This window comes from Bufo gargarizans, chromosome 3 (assembly GCF_014858855.1).
Source record: "Bufo gargarizans isolate SCDJY-AF-19 chromosome 3, ASM1485885v1, whole genome shotgun sequence".
NCBI classification, from domain to species: domain Eukaryota; kingdom Metazoa; phylum Chordata; class Amphibia; order Anura; family Bufonidae; genus Bufo; species Bufo gargarizans.
Window position 1 is genome coordinate 261,327,738 of NC_058082.1, and position 13,880 is coordinate 261,341,617.

Below are 13,880 nucleotides of genomic sequence, written 5' to 3' on the forward strand. Positions count from 1 at the left end.
TAGGAGATGTTGGAAGTTGGTGAAGACACGGAAGTTCATGGACAAGGTAAGGAAGCGAGTCAACAGGGCTTTGGCTCGTTTCATGTTATCTATTGGAGGTCAGTCGTTTAGGCACACGGATTTGGAGAGTGGAGCGGCCGGTCTGTTCTTTAAGGATTGTGTTCATTTGTCGGAAATAGGTAACAACATTTTTAATTTAAACCTACAAGCTTTGGTTGAAATAGCTTTGGGTGGGGTGGGGCCCTTGCCACTTGCTTGAAGTGGCGCGGGCCTGTTGGAGTAATTTTAAAATGAGTCGTCCCATTTGAGGGATGGAATTGGTAGTTATGTGCTATGAACAGAAAATTGTTTGAGTCTGAGTTTATGACTGGACTCTTGGGGTTAATTTTATAAGGTATTTTAAGGTTATATTTATATGGAAGTTATCTAAATGTATTTAATAAACAGGCCGTGGCTTACCTCCACTCTTTGGGTCTTCGATTTATTGTATGAGTGATGTTGTATAATTGCGTTGAGTTGGTGTATGTGCGTGACATGTTCTGCCATGGGAAGCTGATATAAACAGTGTTGTATTTGACCACACATTTTCTGCGCACAAGAAACTGCAAGCTGAAAACGCTGTTTTTTATTCAGGTAAACACCCAGTCGTTAAAAAAAGTGTTTACGAAGAACTGTAAAAAACTGATTTTGCTCTGAATTTTGTAGGTGGATTTCAAAATCTGTCCTGTGTGAACATTCCCTTAAGTAGGAGGTGATCCTTGTGGTGTATGGTTATCTGGTGACTAATACATTAACTGTATTGCCTGTGTCTCCGGCTGTCCGTGTGAAACTTATGGCGGGAGACACAACCTTTGTAGTCAGAGGTGCACTCGCATCATGGCCTCTTTTTGCGTCACTTTACCTGCGCCTTCTCTTCAGTTACGGTAGAAACCCCGTCTAATTGCAGTGGTGAATGTGCGCATGTAGTGAGCCAGATGTAATTCACACTGTCACCACTAGAGGGCAGTGAAATAGCACGGAATGTGTGTCCTCCCCTATAAATAATCTCCGGAGGCTCCCGGAAGAAGCTGCATTGTCCCTGGGAGGAGAGGCTTCCATGCATTGCAGTGCCCATGCTCGGATACCTGGCAGCCGCTGCTGTGTGCCTGGCGGCAGTGCTAGTCCTGCGGACGGATCCATGGTCCTTCCCTGAGGTCCCCGGGTTGAGCTATATCTTTCCAGAGCAGTGCAAGGTGAAGGAAGGGCGGCTGCTGAGCCGGGAGGAGCTGTCCAGATACCATGGGGGGCAGGGCAGCCCCGGCTTGTACCTGGCCGTGCTGGGCCAGGTGTTTGATGTGCAGAAGGGAATAAAGCACTACGGGCCTGGGGGCTCCTACAGCTTCTTTGCAGGTAGCAGACCTCATCACTGGTTATATGGGGGCAGTCTGCCTGTAACATGGGAGGCATTATTGTCACTACTGGGAGACCATGTCTATAGGTCAGGGATCAGCAAGGCACTCCAGCTGTTCTGAAACTACAACTCCCAGAATCCTCCTTTCACTTCTATGGTAGTTACAAGAACAGCCAGGTATGTGTGCATGCTGGGAGTTGTAGTTTCACAGCAGCAGGTTGCTGATCCATGGCCTCACAGAGCAGAGGTGTCGAGGTTGTACCACAAACATGCTGCGATGGACTACTGCTCGGCCCCACAATGGGCTCTAATTAAAATAATTAGGATTGCGCTGATAAAACGGTCTGCATTGTTAATGGCCATACAGTATTGTGGGTGCTGGGCAGCAATTAACAATGCAGGCCAACTAAACAGAGTGGTCCTAATTAGTTTAATTAGAGCCCACTGCAGCTCATACGGCCAAGCAGTACTTTACCGCAGCACGTGTGTGTAGATTTCACCCTTTTCAATGCAAGAGTGAGCTCTGTGGCAAAAAAAGCATGGAAAGCTGTGCGGATTTTCTATTTGTATCCTTAGGCCCCTTTCAGAAGAGCGATTGTCTCGCTGTGGACTTGCAGCAGGGAACCCGGACTGAACGGCCAGGGTGACGTAAAGTAATATTGATTTATGATGCTATGTAACCCTTAGGCCCCTTTCACACGACATGAATGCATTGCACCCGCACTGTATTCTGACTCATTCATTTCAATGGGTCTGTGTACATGAGCGTTGTTTTTCATGCATCAGTTCTGCGTTGCGTGAAAATCGCAGCATGTTCTATATTCTGCGTTTTTCACACAGCCCTGGCCCCCATAGAAGTGAATGGGGCTGCGTAAAAAACGCATTGCATCCGCAAGCAAGTGCGGGTGCGATGCGTTTTTCACTGATGGTTGCTAGGAGATGTTTTTTGTAAACCTTCCGTTTTTTTATCACGCGCGTGAAAAACGCATCAAAACGCATTGCACCCGCGCGGAAAAACTGAACGCAATCGCAGACAAAACTGACTGAACTTGTTTGCAAAATAGTGCGAGTTTCACTGAAAGCATCCGGACCTAATCCGTCACGCTCATGTGAAAGGGGCCTTAGAGGTCTAGAATGTAAGCTCATGCACACGACCGTTGTAATTTTGCGGTCTGTTTTTAACGGATCCGTTGTTCCGTTTTTTTTTTTTTTTTTTTTTCTGTTTTGTGGCCGCATCCATTCCATTATGCTACAAAACATATCCATGAGGTTTCCGTATGCGATCCTGTTTCCATTTGTGATCCGCAAAAAAAGTAAGTTTATCATTACTGTAATGTTTGCAAACAGTAAACAAATGGGCAAAGTGGGCATGGATCTGCAAAATATAGATGATATACGTATGCATTCTGTATTTTTCTGCGGACCCGTTGACTTGAATGGAGCCATGGATCGTGATTTGTGGACAATAATAGGACATGCACTACTTTTTTGCAGAACGGCCAAGCGGACATACGGAAACGGAATGCAAACTTATTAATTTCCGTTGTTTTTGCGGACCCGTTGAAGTGAAAGATACCGCAAAAAAACGGACATGGAAAGAAAATAAGGTTGTGTGCATGAGCCCTAACACTATGCTGTCAATGTTATACAATACATTCCAGTACTGTAGATCAATATAATGCTATGGGACCCAGGCAGTGCTGCGCTGAGAGTCCGGAGTGTGACACTCGCTCGTCTGAAAGTGGCCTTAGGGTGCCTTCACCTGCGGCAGATCTAGTTGCAGAACTGATTTTTCAGTTGCCGAAATTTTCTGCAACAAGATCTGCCGCGTGTTCAGACATCCTTAGGCTCTGTTCACCACTTGAAGAATAACAGCATTCATCCCATCAAATCTAATAGAATTTGTAGTAGAGGCTCAAAATGAAGCCATCAGTGCAAATATTTTTTTTATATATGTCCGACAAACTAAAGGGTTATCCGACATGTGTATATAAAAAAAAATTGTGAAGAAATAATAAAATAATGTACATATTTAATTCACAATTGCTGTCTGTGGGGATTATATATATATATATATATATATATATATATATATATATATATATATATATATATATATATATTATATTTACATACCGTTCAAGAGGGCAGGAGCACTCGTCCTGCTTTTCCTATGCCAGTGACGACACGTTCGTTGGTCATATGGCCTAGAAGCAACTCGGCCCCATTCAAGTGAATGCAATACCAAGCATCTGCTATACGATTTACAGCACTGTGCTTGTTAAGCAGTGAGAGAGAAGGCCGCGGCACTCACAGGAGTGTTGGGCGTCTGACACCACCGATCATGGGAATCCGTCAGCTCCAAAACACCTCCTAAACTATAGTAAGCAGTGTATAGTGTAAATGATGATGCATCTGGATGCCTGGTGCCGCTACCCTTAGGCCCCCTTTCACACGCGTGAGAATTCCGTGCGGGTGCAATGCGAACGCATTCCGGAATCCGGACCTATTCATTTAAATGGGTAGGTGTAAATGAGCGGTGGTTTTCACACATTACTTTTGCGTTGCGTGAAAATCTCAGCGTGTTCTATATTCAGTGCTTTATTTTATTATTATTATTTTTTTATTCATAGAAGTGAATGGGGCTGCGTGAAAATCGCATCTGCAAGCAAGGGTGGATGGTTGCTAAGAGATGTTGTTTGTAAATATTCAGTTTTTTAACACGTGCGTGCAAAACACAGTGAATCGCATTGCACCTGTGCGATAAAAACTGAACGCGATCGCAAACAAAACTGAGAGGCTGTTTGCAAAATCACGCAGTTCTCACTGAACACATCCGGACATGCTCGTCTGCAAGGGGCCTTAGGGGGAGCTTATTGCATACGGATGTACAAAGGTGGTATTGAATGACTATCATTTACCAAGGCTGCACTCGCACACTTGTTTTGCCATGGTTTTTGAAAATCAAGGCATTTTTACGCTGGGTTCACACCTGAGCGTTCGCGATGGAGCGTTCTGTATGCGCGATTGTACTGGCGTTTGCAATCGCGCATACAGACAAGCGAACGCCCATTGTCGCACGTTCCCGAAAGTCTATGTACGGGAACGTGCGACAAGACGCCCCAAAGAAGCTCATGTAATTCTTGGGGCGTCGGGCGTTTTACAGCGCGATCGTACGCGCTGTAAAACGCCCAGGTGAGAACCATTCCCATAGGGAATCATTGGTTTCTCCTTGTTGAGCGTTTTACAGAGCGTAGGAACTCGCTGTAAAACGCTCAGGTGTGAACCCAGCCTTAATGCCATGCCAGAAAACTGCAGCAAAATCCGCACCGTGGCCAGAACATATAAACATTCAAAGGCACTTTTTTTTTTTTCTTTTTTAATTTACGCTAACAAAGGAGGAAGTGATCTGTGTAAAACGACTATTGATGTATCTTATGCACAGCAAAGGATGCCTCCCGAGCCTACGTGACTGGAGACTTCACAGATGCTGGCCTAGTAGACGATGTGTCCGAACTCTCCCCAACACAGATGTTACACCTCAACAACTGGCTCAGCTTTTACCAGAAGAATTATGTCGCGGTTGGTATGTTTTTGGTGGGACAGTGTCCCCAGTATGAGACTTTTGTCCTGATAATAAGGTTATATTGGACTATATTGATGGTCCATGAGTTACCAGCTCGCAGATACAAATATATATATTTAGAAGCACTTATTTTACTTCTTTCTTTTTATAAGGTAAACTCATAGGACACTTTTATGATGAAGATGGAGATCCTACCAAAGCTTTAGAAGATGCTTTAACAGTCATTGACGTTGGGTTAAAGTTAAAAGAGCAGAGACATGAAGAGAATAAGCAATTCCCACCATGTAACTCAGAATTTAGCTCTGGGGCCAGCAAAGTGTGGTGTTCCAAAAATAGGTGAGTATCAGTCACACGGGCAACGTCTGTGCGGCGTCCGGGACGGTTCAAGACCTATTCAACTGTTTGCGGCCCGCAATACGGCCACGGCTGTGTGCATGAGGCCTAAGGCTCTATTCACATCACATTTAAAGTCGGTCAGAGGTACATGTTGGGAGGATCTCTGGGCAAATACTTCCAAAGGAAGACTGCTTCATATCTCACTGTATGGACATACAGGATACATCAATAATAGGCTCCCATTCTTAGAAAAACCCATACCTTTTAATTAACTAGCACAATCTACTACACTATTCTCCACCAGAAAAAAATACCAGTATATAAAGTAAACTGATATCATGGAGGCCGAGGACACCCTTTTTGCCTCAGTTGAGTGTATGGGACCCTATCGGATATGTTTGCCTTTACACCTTATGCTTTTTCTGGCTATATGCCCAATGTGGGCTCTGAATGTGATGAGAACAGAGCATAACAACGGCTGCAAACTGTATGACGTGGTCAAATCGGTAACATGTCCGTTTTGTAGTGTCGTTTGCACCCGATTCACCTGTACTCCCCTGAAAAATATGCCCCAGTGTTTAAATGGAGTTTTGGGGAGCTCTCATACATGGCACATTTGGGTACAGATCATTAACTTTGACTGAAAATCAGTTGCATTCACTCATCTGAATGAGGTTTGCAGAAATCGATGTGCTCCCCACCAAAACAACCCCATTCAAATGACTGGAACTGATTTTCAGTCGCAGAATAAAGTCTGCCACATGTGAAGGCTCCTTTAGGCCTCATGCACACAACCGTTTTTCGGGTCCGCATCCGAGCCGCTGTTTTGAGGCACCACAAAAAAAATATAGCATGTCCTATTCTTGTCTGTTTTGCGGACAGGAATAGGCATGTCTACAATCCGCGGTTTGTGGTCTGCAAAAATCTGCACGGTCGTGTGCATGAGGCCTTAGGTGGTTTTAAACACAGCAGCGGAGATTTATCAAACAGTTATAAAGTAGAACTGGCTTAGTTGCCCATAGCAACCAAATTTCACCTTTCATTTTTGAAAGCTCCTTTAGAAAATGAAAGGTGGAATCTGGTTGCTATGGGCAACTAAGCCAGTTCTACTTTACACCAGTTTGATAAATCTCCCCCAGCATTTTCTTTTTTTTTTTTTTTTTTAAAACGCCACTGCCCATTTTCAACATAAAGATAGATCTAGCAGCAAGGGGTAGTAGAAGTCATATATCTCCAATTCCTTCTGAATCAACTTCTGGCTTTGTTTCAAAGGACTGCATGAAAAACTTACAAAAACAGTGACTTTCTAAAGGAAAAGAAAAGCTGTGTGTGAAAATTTTCTCTGACCATTATATGCCACACACAGCCACTTCTGTTGTAGAGATATATAGGGAAGCACATGCCCAGGATTGAGTGTAATTCAGTATCCACTCTCCTATCTTATGGTCCAGCAGTTAGTCATGACCACCAAAGCATTTACTCACCTCACCGGTAGTGTGCCGTTTTGACACGGGGAACCCGGTGGTGTTCACATCCCAGCTTGACACATACAAAATACCTGAAGATGACTGCTCAGCCAATCACTAGCTGTGGAGGGCTAATGCTGTGGCCAGTGATTGGCTGAGCAGACATCTCTTGCCATTTCCTTTTATAGATCCATGATCCTATATAAGTGGTGTAATTAGAAATGACTAGGCCCCACAGCAAATTTTGAATGCAAAGTAACTTTTTTACAACCCAACTCCTGTGGCTAGTCAAGACTGCGCTCTCAGACAAGGCCCCAGCAGCCGCTCCATCCATATCCTACAGTGTCACTGTATAAAAAAAAAAAAAAAATCACTGTATAAGGCCTCTTTCACACTACCGTTTTTTTCCCCCCATTTTTTGCATTCCGTATACGGAACCATTCATTTCAATGGTTACGCAAAAAAAAAAAAAATTTTCCGTTAAGTTGAAAGATAGGATATGTTCTATTATTGCCTGCAAATTACGTTCAGTGGCTCCATTTAAGTCAATGGGTCCGCAAAAAAAAACTGAATACATACAGAAATGCATCTGTATGTCTTCTGTATCCGTTCCATTTTTGCGGAACCATATATTAAAAATTTTATGCCTAGAAAAAAATTTGGGCTATGTAATTACTGTATGTGCCATACGGAAAAACGGAACAACGGATCCGTGAAAAACAGACCGCAAAACACTGAAATAGCCATACTGTAGTGTGAAAGAGGCCTAATACTGTTGAGGGGGCCCTGACAATAAAATCTTTTAGTCCTCTTTCTGGGTGGCAGTCTTGAGTTTGGGCCCCACAGCAGCCGCTTCCTCTGCTTCCCCTATAGGTACGCCCCTCCCCTATATATAAAAGATGTAAGACAAACCCGTTAATTGAAAAGTTACCATGTTAAAAAAAAATCTGAGGTAGATGGACTATGTGTATTTGTAATTGACTCATTATTCTTTCTTTGTAGTGGTGGAATAAAAAGAGATTGGGTTGGTGTCCCCAGAAAATTGTATCTAGCTGGATATGATGGATATCGTTGTGTGTGCGTCAGGACTAATGGTCCCCCATCAGAAAATCCAGACTCTAAAGAACACAATGATCGGGGAGATCTAGACAATCCATCCCTAAAGGAATATAAAGACTGCAACCCTCTGTTTGACTGGTGCTGGCTTAAAGAATAAATGATATACCTATAATCCTAACTGGCTGATATTTGCAACATGCTAAATGCTATAGTTAAAATGGATTCCTAAGGCTGGGTTCACACCTGAGCGTTGTGCAAACGCGCGTTTTACGCGCGTTTTTGTCGCGCATTTTTATGCGCGTTCTTTGTAATAGTAAACGCGCGTTTGACGCGCGTTTGTGTGATTGACTACAGTGTCCTATGGCCACAAACGCGCGTCAAAACGCCCCAAAGAAGCTCAAGTACTTGTTTGAGCGTCGGGCGTTTTACAGCGCGATCGTACGCGCTGTAAAACGCCCAGGTGAGAACCATTCCCATAGGGAAGCATTGGTTTTCATGTGTTGAGCGTTTTACAGCGCGTTTGAACGCGCTGTAAAACGCTCAGGTGTGAACCCAGCCTAAGAGAAGAGCTAGAACACTACTCTTCCTTCACACAATTTTGTGGCTTTTTTTTTTGCTGTGTAAAAAAAAAAAAAAAAAAAAAAAAACACATTTTATGAGGTTTTTTTTGGGTGGCACTTTTATATTCAGGTATTTTATACATTTTGATGTACATTTTTTTTAAATTTATTTCTTTATTATGACATTCATAGGCTGACCAGACAGGCAAGGGCTATGCGTTTTGACTGTACATCTTAAGACATACAGTCGAAAAGTGTAGACCTTGCCTGCCTGGTCAGCCTATGAATTTTATAATAAAGAAATTGGATTTTATCCTGAGCCTGCGCCTGGATTTATTTTTCTACTGTTTGAATTGATTCCTGGTCCGGGATCCGTGCATGGCGAAGGAAAGTGGGTGAGCAGAAATCCTTCTTTTTTTTTTTTCTTATAACCTGTTCACAGTTAGGCTACATTCACACGTCAGTATTTTTCTATATCCCGAATTTCGGTCCGTTTTTTGCAGATCTGTTGTTCCTGAAAATGTTTCCGTATGTCATCTGTTTTTTGCGGATCCGCAAAAAACAGAAACATGTATAAATTTCACAAAGCAAATAAAGTTGTTTGGATTTCTTTAAAAAAAAAAAAAAAAAAAAGTGAATAAGTGATTTCTGTGGGCAGGATTTAATTTCCAGGAACGGATTCCGCATAAAACGGATGACATACGAATGTCATCTGTTTTTTGCGGAACCATTGACTTTGTATTGTACCAGGATCCGATTTTTGCGGAAAAGAATACGACAAGTTTTATATTTAATCGGACATGCGGAACGGAACAACGGAAACGGACAGCACACATTGTGTTGTCCGATTTTTTTTTTTTTTTTTTTTTCAGGACCCATTGAAAATGAATAGGTCCAGAACTGGTCCTGATCTGTTCCACAAAAAACGGAACAGATCAGGAAAGAAACAACGGACGTGTGAATGGACCCTTATACAAGGTAAAATTGTAAAGCTCGGTAACATCAGTAATTAGTATTGATGGGGCTTCATACAGGTGAAGTGACGGTGTGAGCTAGATTCTGGGCACACATCCTTTTTATATGAAGCTAGTGTAGGCCAAACCAGTGGCAGGCCTCTCCCATCTCAGGTCTTTGCTGAAACAACCAATTATATCTTCTATTATTGATTTAGGGCTCATTCACACAACCGTAGGCCGTCCGTGCCTGTGCTGCGGTCAATGGGTCTTTATCCGTGATTCACACGGCTGGGGTCTGTATATTGCGGTTGGCAATATGGGCATGGACGGTCTACGGTCGTGTGAATGAGAATATATGTACATAAGTGGCAATCCAACTGCCTACAGAAACCAGGGTAGAAACAACAGCAGATTGCTGGAACTGGAGGCTTTACATCTAGACCTGATCCACACATGTAGGAACAGGTTTGATTTGTGGTTTTTGTTGGTTATGTGGGTGCTTTTATTGTAAGGGTGTATTCAGACAGTGTGGTTAGTTATTAAAACCACTTCAGTAAATAAAAAAAACGCATGTGTTTTTTGCCATGACTTCAGTGCACTTGAAAAACAACAACTGCATCACAATTGCATGGATTTGTGGTTTTAACCACACGTCTAAAAGAAGCTCTTAGTGAGTTTTTTTTTTATTCAGTGTGTTCTAAAAAAACAACACCACACTGGTGTAATGGAAAACTGGCTTATTTGCCCACATTTTTTGTGGATCGCACACAGACCTCATTAATTTTTGTGGGTCTGCAAAACAAATGGACAACACACGGTGGTGGCCAGGCCACAAATGATAGAACCTGTACTATTCTTGTCTGTTTTGCAGACAAGAATAGGCTTTTTTACAGTGGGTCCTGCATTCTTTTCTCCACACCTGCCTAAAACCTTTGCACAGTACTATAAGACAGCTATCACATCTGTCAGACATTAAAGGGGTTGGCCAAATTCCCCTGGAATTTCTCAAAATGCCATAAACGCTCCATACAAGCATACACGACTGCATACTGTCCCCCAGATGCCCTAAGAAAGGCCCTATTAGGACAGTATACAGTTACGGAGCATACATTACTGTTTACGTCAATTTGAAAAATACCATGGGCCCTTCAATTGACCCTTTTCTGCAAAAGGGAGATTCAACACAAATATTCTCATTTTTCTGTTAAATAAGTACAAAACATACATCATATGTCCATGTAGCTTGGATATTTAATTTCTATAACAAATGATTTTTTTTCTTATGACATGTTAGTGTTTAAATCTATTACATGGAACACTTGTATTATGAGGAAATGAGAGACATTGTGCAAGTGTGTGAGAAGTACAATGAAATTATCAGGATCGGTAATGACAAAATTATAGAGGCCTCTGATTAGTTGGTAATAAGGATGGCGAAACCAGTTTCTATTTCATGAGATGGGCATACTAAATGGGGAAGGTGCTATGAAGATTTCATCATCATGTTGGTTTTACAGCTTATAATTTTAAGGCCACAATTTTATTGGCTTTCCTCAAACTGAACCCTGTATTACAAAAGAAGTTCCTCTTGTATATTCACCCACGGATTATGGGAGGACACAGCACGTATTTTACAGGCAGAAGACATTTTAAGATCATGTAAATTAGTGGTAGTCTGAAAAGCTCTTGAGGACAGAGAAGAGACTGTTGACATGATGCATTGATCCTCAGATCAACGTCGTATTTTCCCAAACTAGTAGATATTTTGCACTTGACTTAAAAAGGAGTCCAGTTAGTATCTAGCAAAGCCTATACATGTACAATCAAATTGTTTATACTGTAATATATCATAATATGGTCCTTCGTCCATGATGAAGTGCAAACATCTGCAACTCAACCCAACAGCCTTTTAAGCTGCCATTCTTCATGTAGCAAGATTATGCCGCCAAGTATACTAAGATACTCCACCCAGAGTCAAAACATCAAAGCATATGTTGCAAACTCGAACTGGTTTATTCAAGTCAAACTTGATAATGGGAATCTCCTTTGTTGAGCATTTATGACACAGGAGTCGTCCACAATGTCGACTGTAGGAAGAGAGAAAACAAAGCATGAACTTGACAGGCGCAGAACAACCTTTACCAAGGAACACAATTATGTGAACCGTAGCGGCAGTAAAACTTCAGTTATTGTTGGCCTTCTACTTAAACATTAAATTATATTATGATTACTATTGTAACAGAATCTGTGTTATCTTCATAGATGTATAAAAGTTATCCATCTTACCAGTGGTGCTTTCGTGTTGTAACGCCAAACTTGGCAGCACACTCATAGCAATTGGAACCATCGCACCATGGAGGTTCTTGAGTTAACATGTCTGAAAATGGAAAGGAACTTTTTAACTTACGGTAGGATTTGCATAAAGTTATCAGAGATAATATATATGAATCGTTTTTCCATTGCATTAGAGTAACTTGCCTAGAAGTCTAAAAAGAAGCTGTTTTGTAGCAACTTGATAGTTAAATATGTTGATCCCTTGGTTGTTGTTCACTCCAAGTCTGGCTCCTGCTTTCACAATGGCTCGGCAGAGATTGGCGTTACCTTTTATGTAGGCCAAGAGAAGAACTAGAAAGAGAAGTCATAAAGCCATGATGAGAGGTTGATAATGAATATGCATATCTAATGTAGCCATTTCCTAAAAGTCCCTTGAGTTCTATCTCTACAAGAGGAAATAACTATAAATGTAAAAATATTTCTGCACTGAAGAATCAGAATATGAGGCAGAAGGCTGCTCAGTAAGGTTTGCACATTCCCTGGTAATATTCCTAGTGATGCTACTGACTTTAAAAAAAATGTTTAAAATAAAAATGTGATTTCAAGAGGACCTTTCACTAGTTTAAAAAACGAGATTTTTGTATAACTTACCAGTAAAATCTCTTTCTCGCTCTTTCCTTGGGGGACACAGAAGACCTTGGGGTATAGCTCATCTCCATAGGAGGCGTGACACTAAGTGAAAACTGTTAAGCCCCTCCTCCACAGCTATACCCTCAGCCTGGAGAGAGAGGCTGCCAGTTGCGTGTCCAAGTAGTGAAAAAAAGGCAAAGTCCAAAAGTGGAACCAACAAGCCAACTACCCAACGGGTAAAACAACTCGGAAACCGTGTAGAGAAAAAACAAAGAATGGGTGGGTGCTGTGTCCCCCAAGGAAAGAGCGAGAAAGAGATTTTACTGGTAAGTTATACAAAAATCTCGTTTTCTCGCCCAGTTTCCTTGGGGGACACAGAAGACCTTGGGACGTTCAAAAGCAGTCCAAAAGGGGGAGGGACCACAGCACCAAGGCGAATCACCCGAAGGCATCAAGAAACCGCCGCCCGCAGACCAGGCGGCCCAAGGCAGCATCTGCCGAAGCCAGAGTATGCACCCTGTAGAACGCTGTAAGGCAGACCAGTGACCGCCGCGCACAGACGCATGGCCGAAACCAAATGCCACCGGCCCAGGAGGCACCGACCGCTCCGGTGAAACGAACGGTGACACCAAAAGCAGAACCCTGCCCTTGGTGCGGTAACCACAGCAACAACCACTGTGAGAAAGCGGAGGAAAGCCACCCCGGAGGCCACCAACCCGTTGCGCGGACCTCCTGGAAAACCAAGAGACCGAACGTCGACAAGAGTCGGAGATCTCCAAGTAAAAACCGCAAGGCCCAAACAACTCCCAAATCGGTGAAGTGTCCGTTCCCGGGGGTGGGAAGGGGAGGACGAAAGCCCCGTTAAAATGAAAGACAAACACCACCTTCAGAAGGAAGGAAGAGACGGGATGGAGAACAGCCCTGTCCCGAGGAAAGAGAAGGCTCGGAACAAGAAGGGCCGCCACCCAGGCACCCGCCAGAGACACGACGGCTACGGAAACATAACCGTACAGGACAGAAGGAGTAGAGAGAACTCCTGTAACGGCTCCAAGGGAAAGATTGGAGCGCCAAGAGCCCAGTATGCAATGCCCAGGGCGGTACCCAGGGGCAGTACGAGGGAACCCCAAAGCCGCTCCACGGAAAAGGGCCCTGACAGGCCCAGAGGGCCGGGGAACGCCGAAAGGGGAAGGACAGCGCTGACACTTGACACTTCAAGCAACAGAGTCCCAGTCCCAGATCCAGGTCGGACTGGAGAAAGACAGAACCATGGAGAGAGAAAGGCAGAGTGGGGGAACGCCCAGCTTCCCACAGAACCCCCGGTAAAACCCCTAAGTCCTACAACAGATCCTGGACAAAACACGGCCAGGAGCGAACACTAGCGAGCCCGCTAGAGTCGCCTGGGCAAGCGGGTGAAACCCAATGTGAACAGGCGCAGACCAGTAACACCGGCAGAACGGTCGGCAAAACTGGTCCCGTCGGCCCCCGAGCAACGTAGTCCTGTAACCACCCGGAGTGGGGGAGCAGAAGGACAGACGGAAGGAACCGAAGGGTCCGCCCAGCAACCGCCAGGACAAGACAGGCTAAAGTCCATGCTGATGTAGCCACCACAGGAAGACGTCCTAC

General features: G+C 43.6%; 2 protein-coding genes across 6 annotated transcripts in view; one reads left to right on the forward strand and one right to left on the reverse strand.

Annotated features, from left to right (window-relative positions):
- The first annotated feature begins 1,032 nt into the window (after positions 1-1,032).
- On the forward strand, positions 1,033-8,172 carry LOC122932053 (neuferricin). 5 transcript variants are annotated; one of them, XM_044286232.1, is made up of 5 exons: positions 1,033-1,232; positions 1,967-2,043; positions 4,836-4,972; positions 5,129-5,312; positions 7,781-8,172. In XM_044286232.1, the coding sequence occupies exons 1-5, from the start codon at positions 1,113-1,115 to the stop codon at positions 7,992-7,994; spliced, it is 732 nt and encodes a 243-aa protein (XP_044142167.1). In that variant the 5' UTR covers positions 1,033-1,112; the 3' UTR covers positions 7,995-8,172. The 5 variants fall into 5 exon arrangements, with proteins under 5 accessions (XP_044142167.1, XP_044142169.1, XP_044142165.1 ...); XM_044286230.1 differs by having other exon boundaries at positions 1,035-1,389; positions 1,967-2,033; positions 7,781-8,168; XM_044286233.1 differs by having other exon boundaries at positions 1,039-1,232; positions 1,967-2,033; positions 4,836-4,976; positions 7,781-8,164.
- Positions 8,173-10,586: 2,414 nt separating this feature from the next.
- Positions 10,587-13,880, reverse strand: part of ANKFY1 (ankyrin repeat and FYVE domain containing 1) — a 55,207-nt gene continuing 51,913 nt past the window's right edge. Inside the window, exons 23-25 of the mRNA XM_044285191.1 lie at positions 11,832-11,978; positions 11,640-11,730; positions 10,587-11,440 (exon numbers count right to left, since the gene is read on the reverse strand). Coding sequence (XP_044141126.1) covers positions 11,308-11,440; positions 11,640-11,730; positions 11,832-11,978 — 371 coding nt within the window. The 3' untranslated portion in view covers positions 10,587-11,307. The remainder of the gene's footprint in view (positions 11,441-11,639; positions 11,731-11,831; positions 11,979-13,880) is intronic.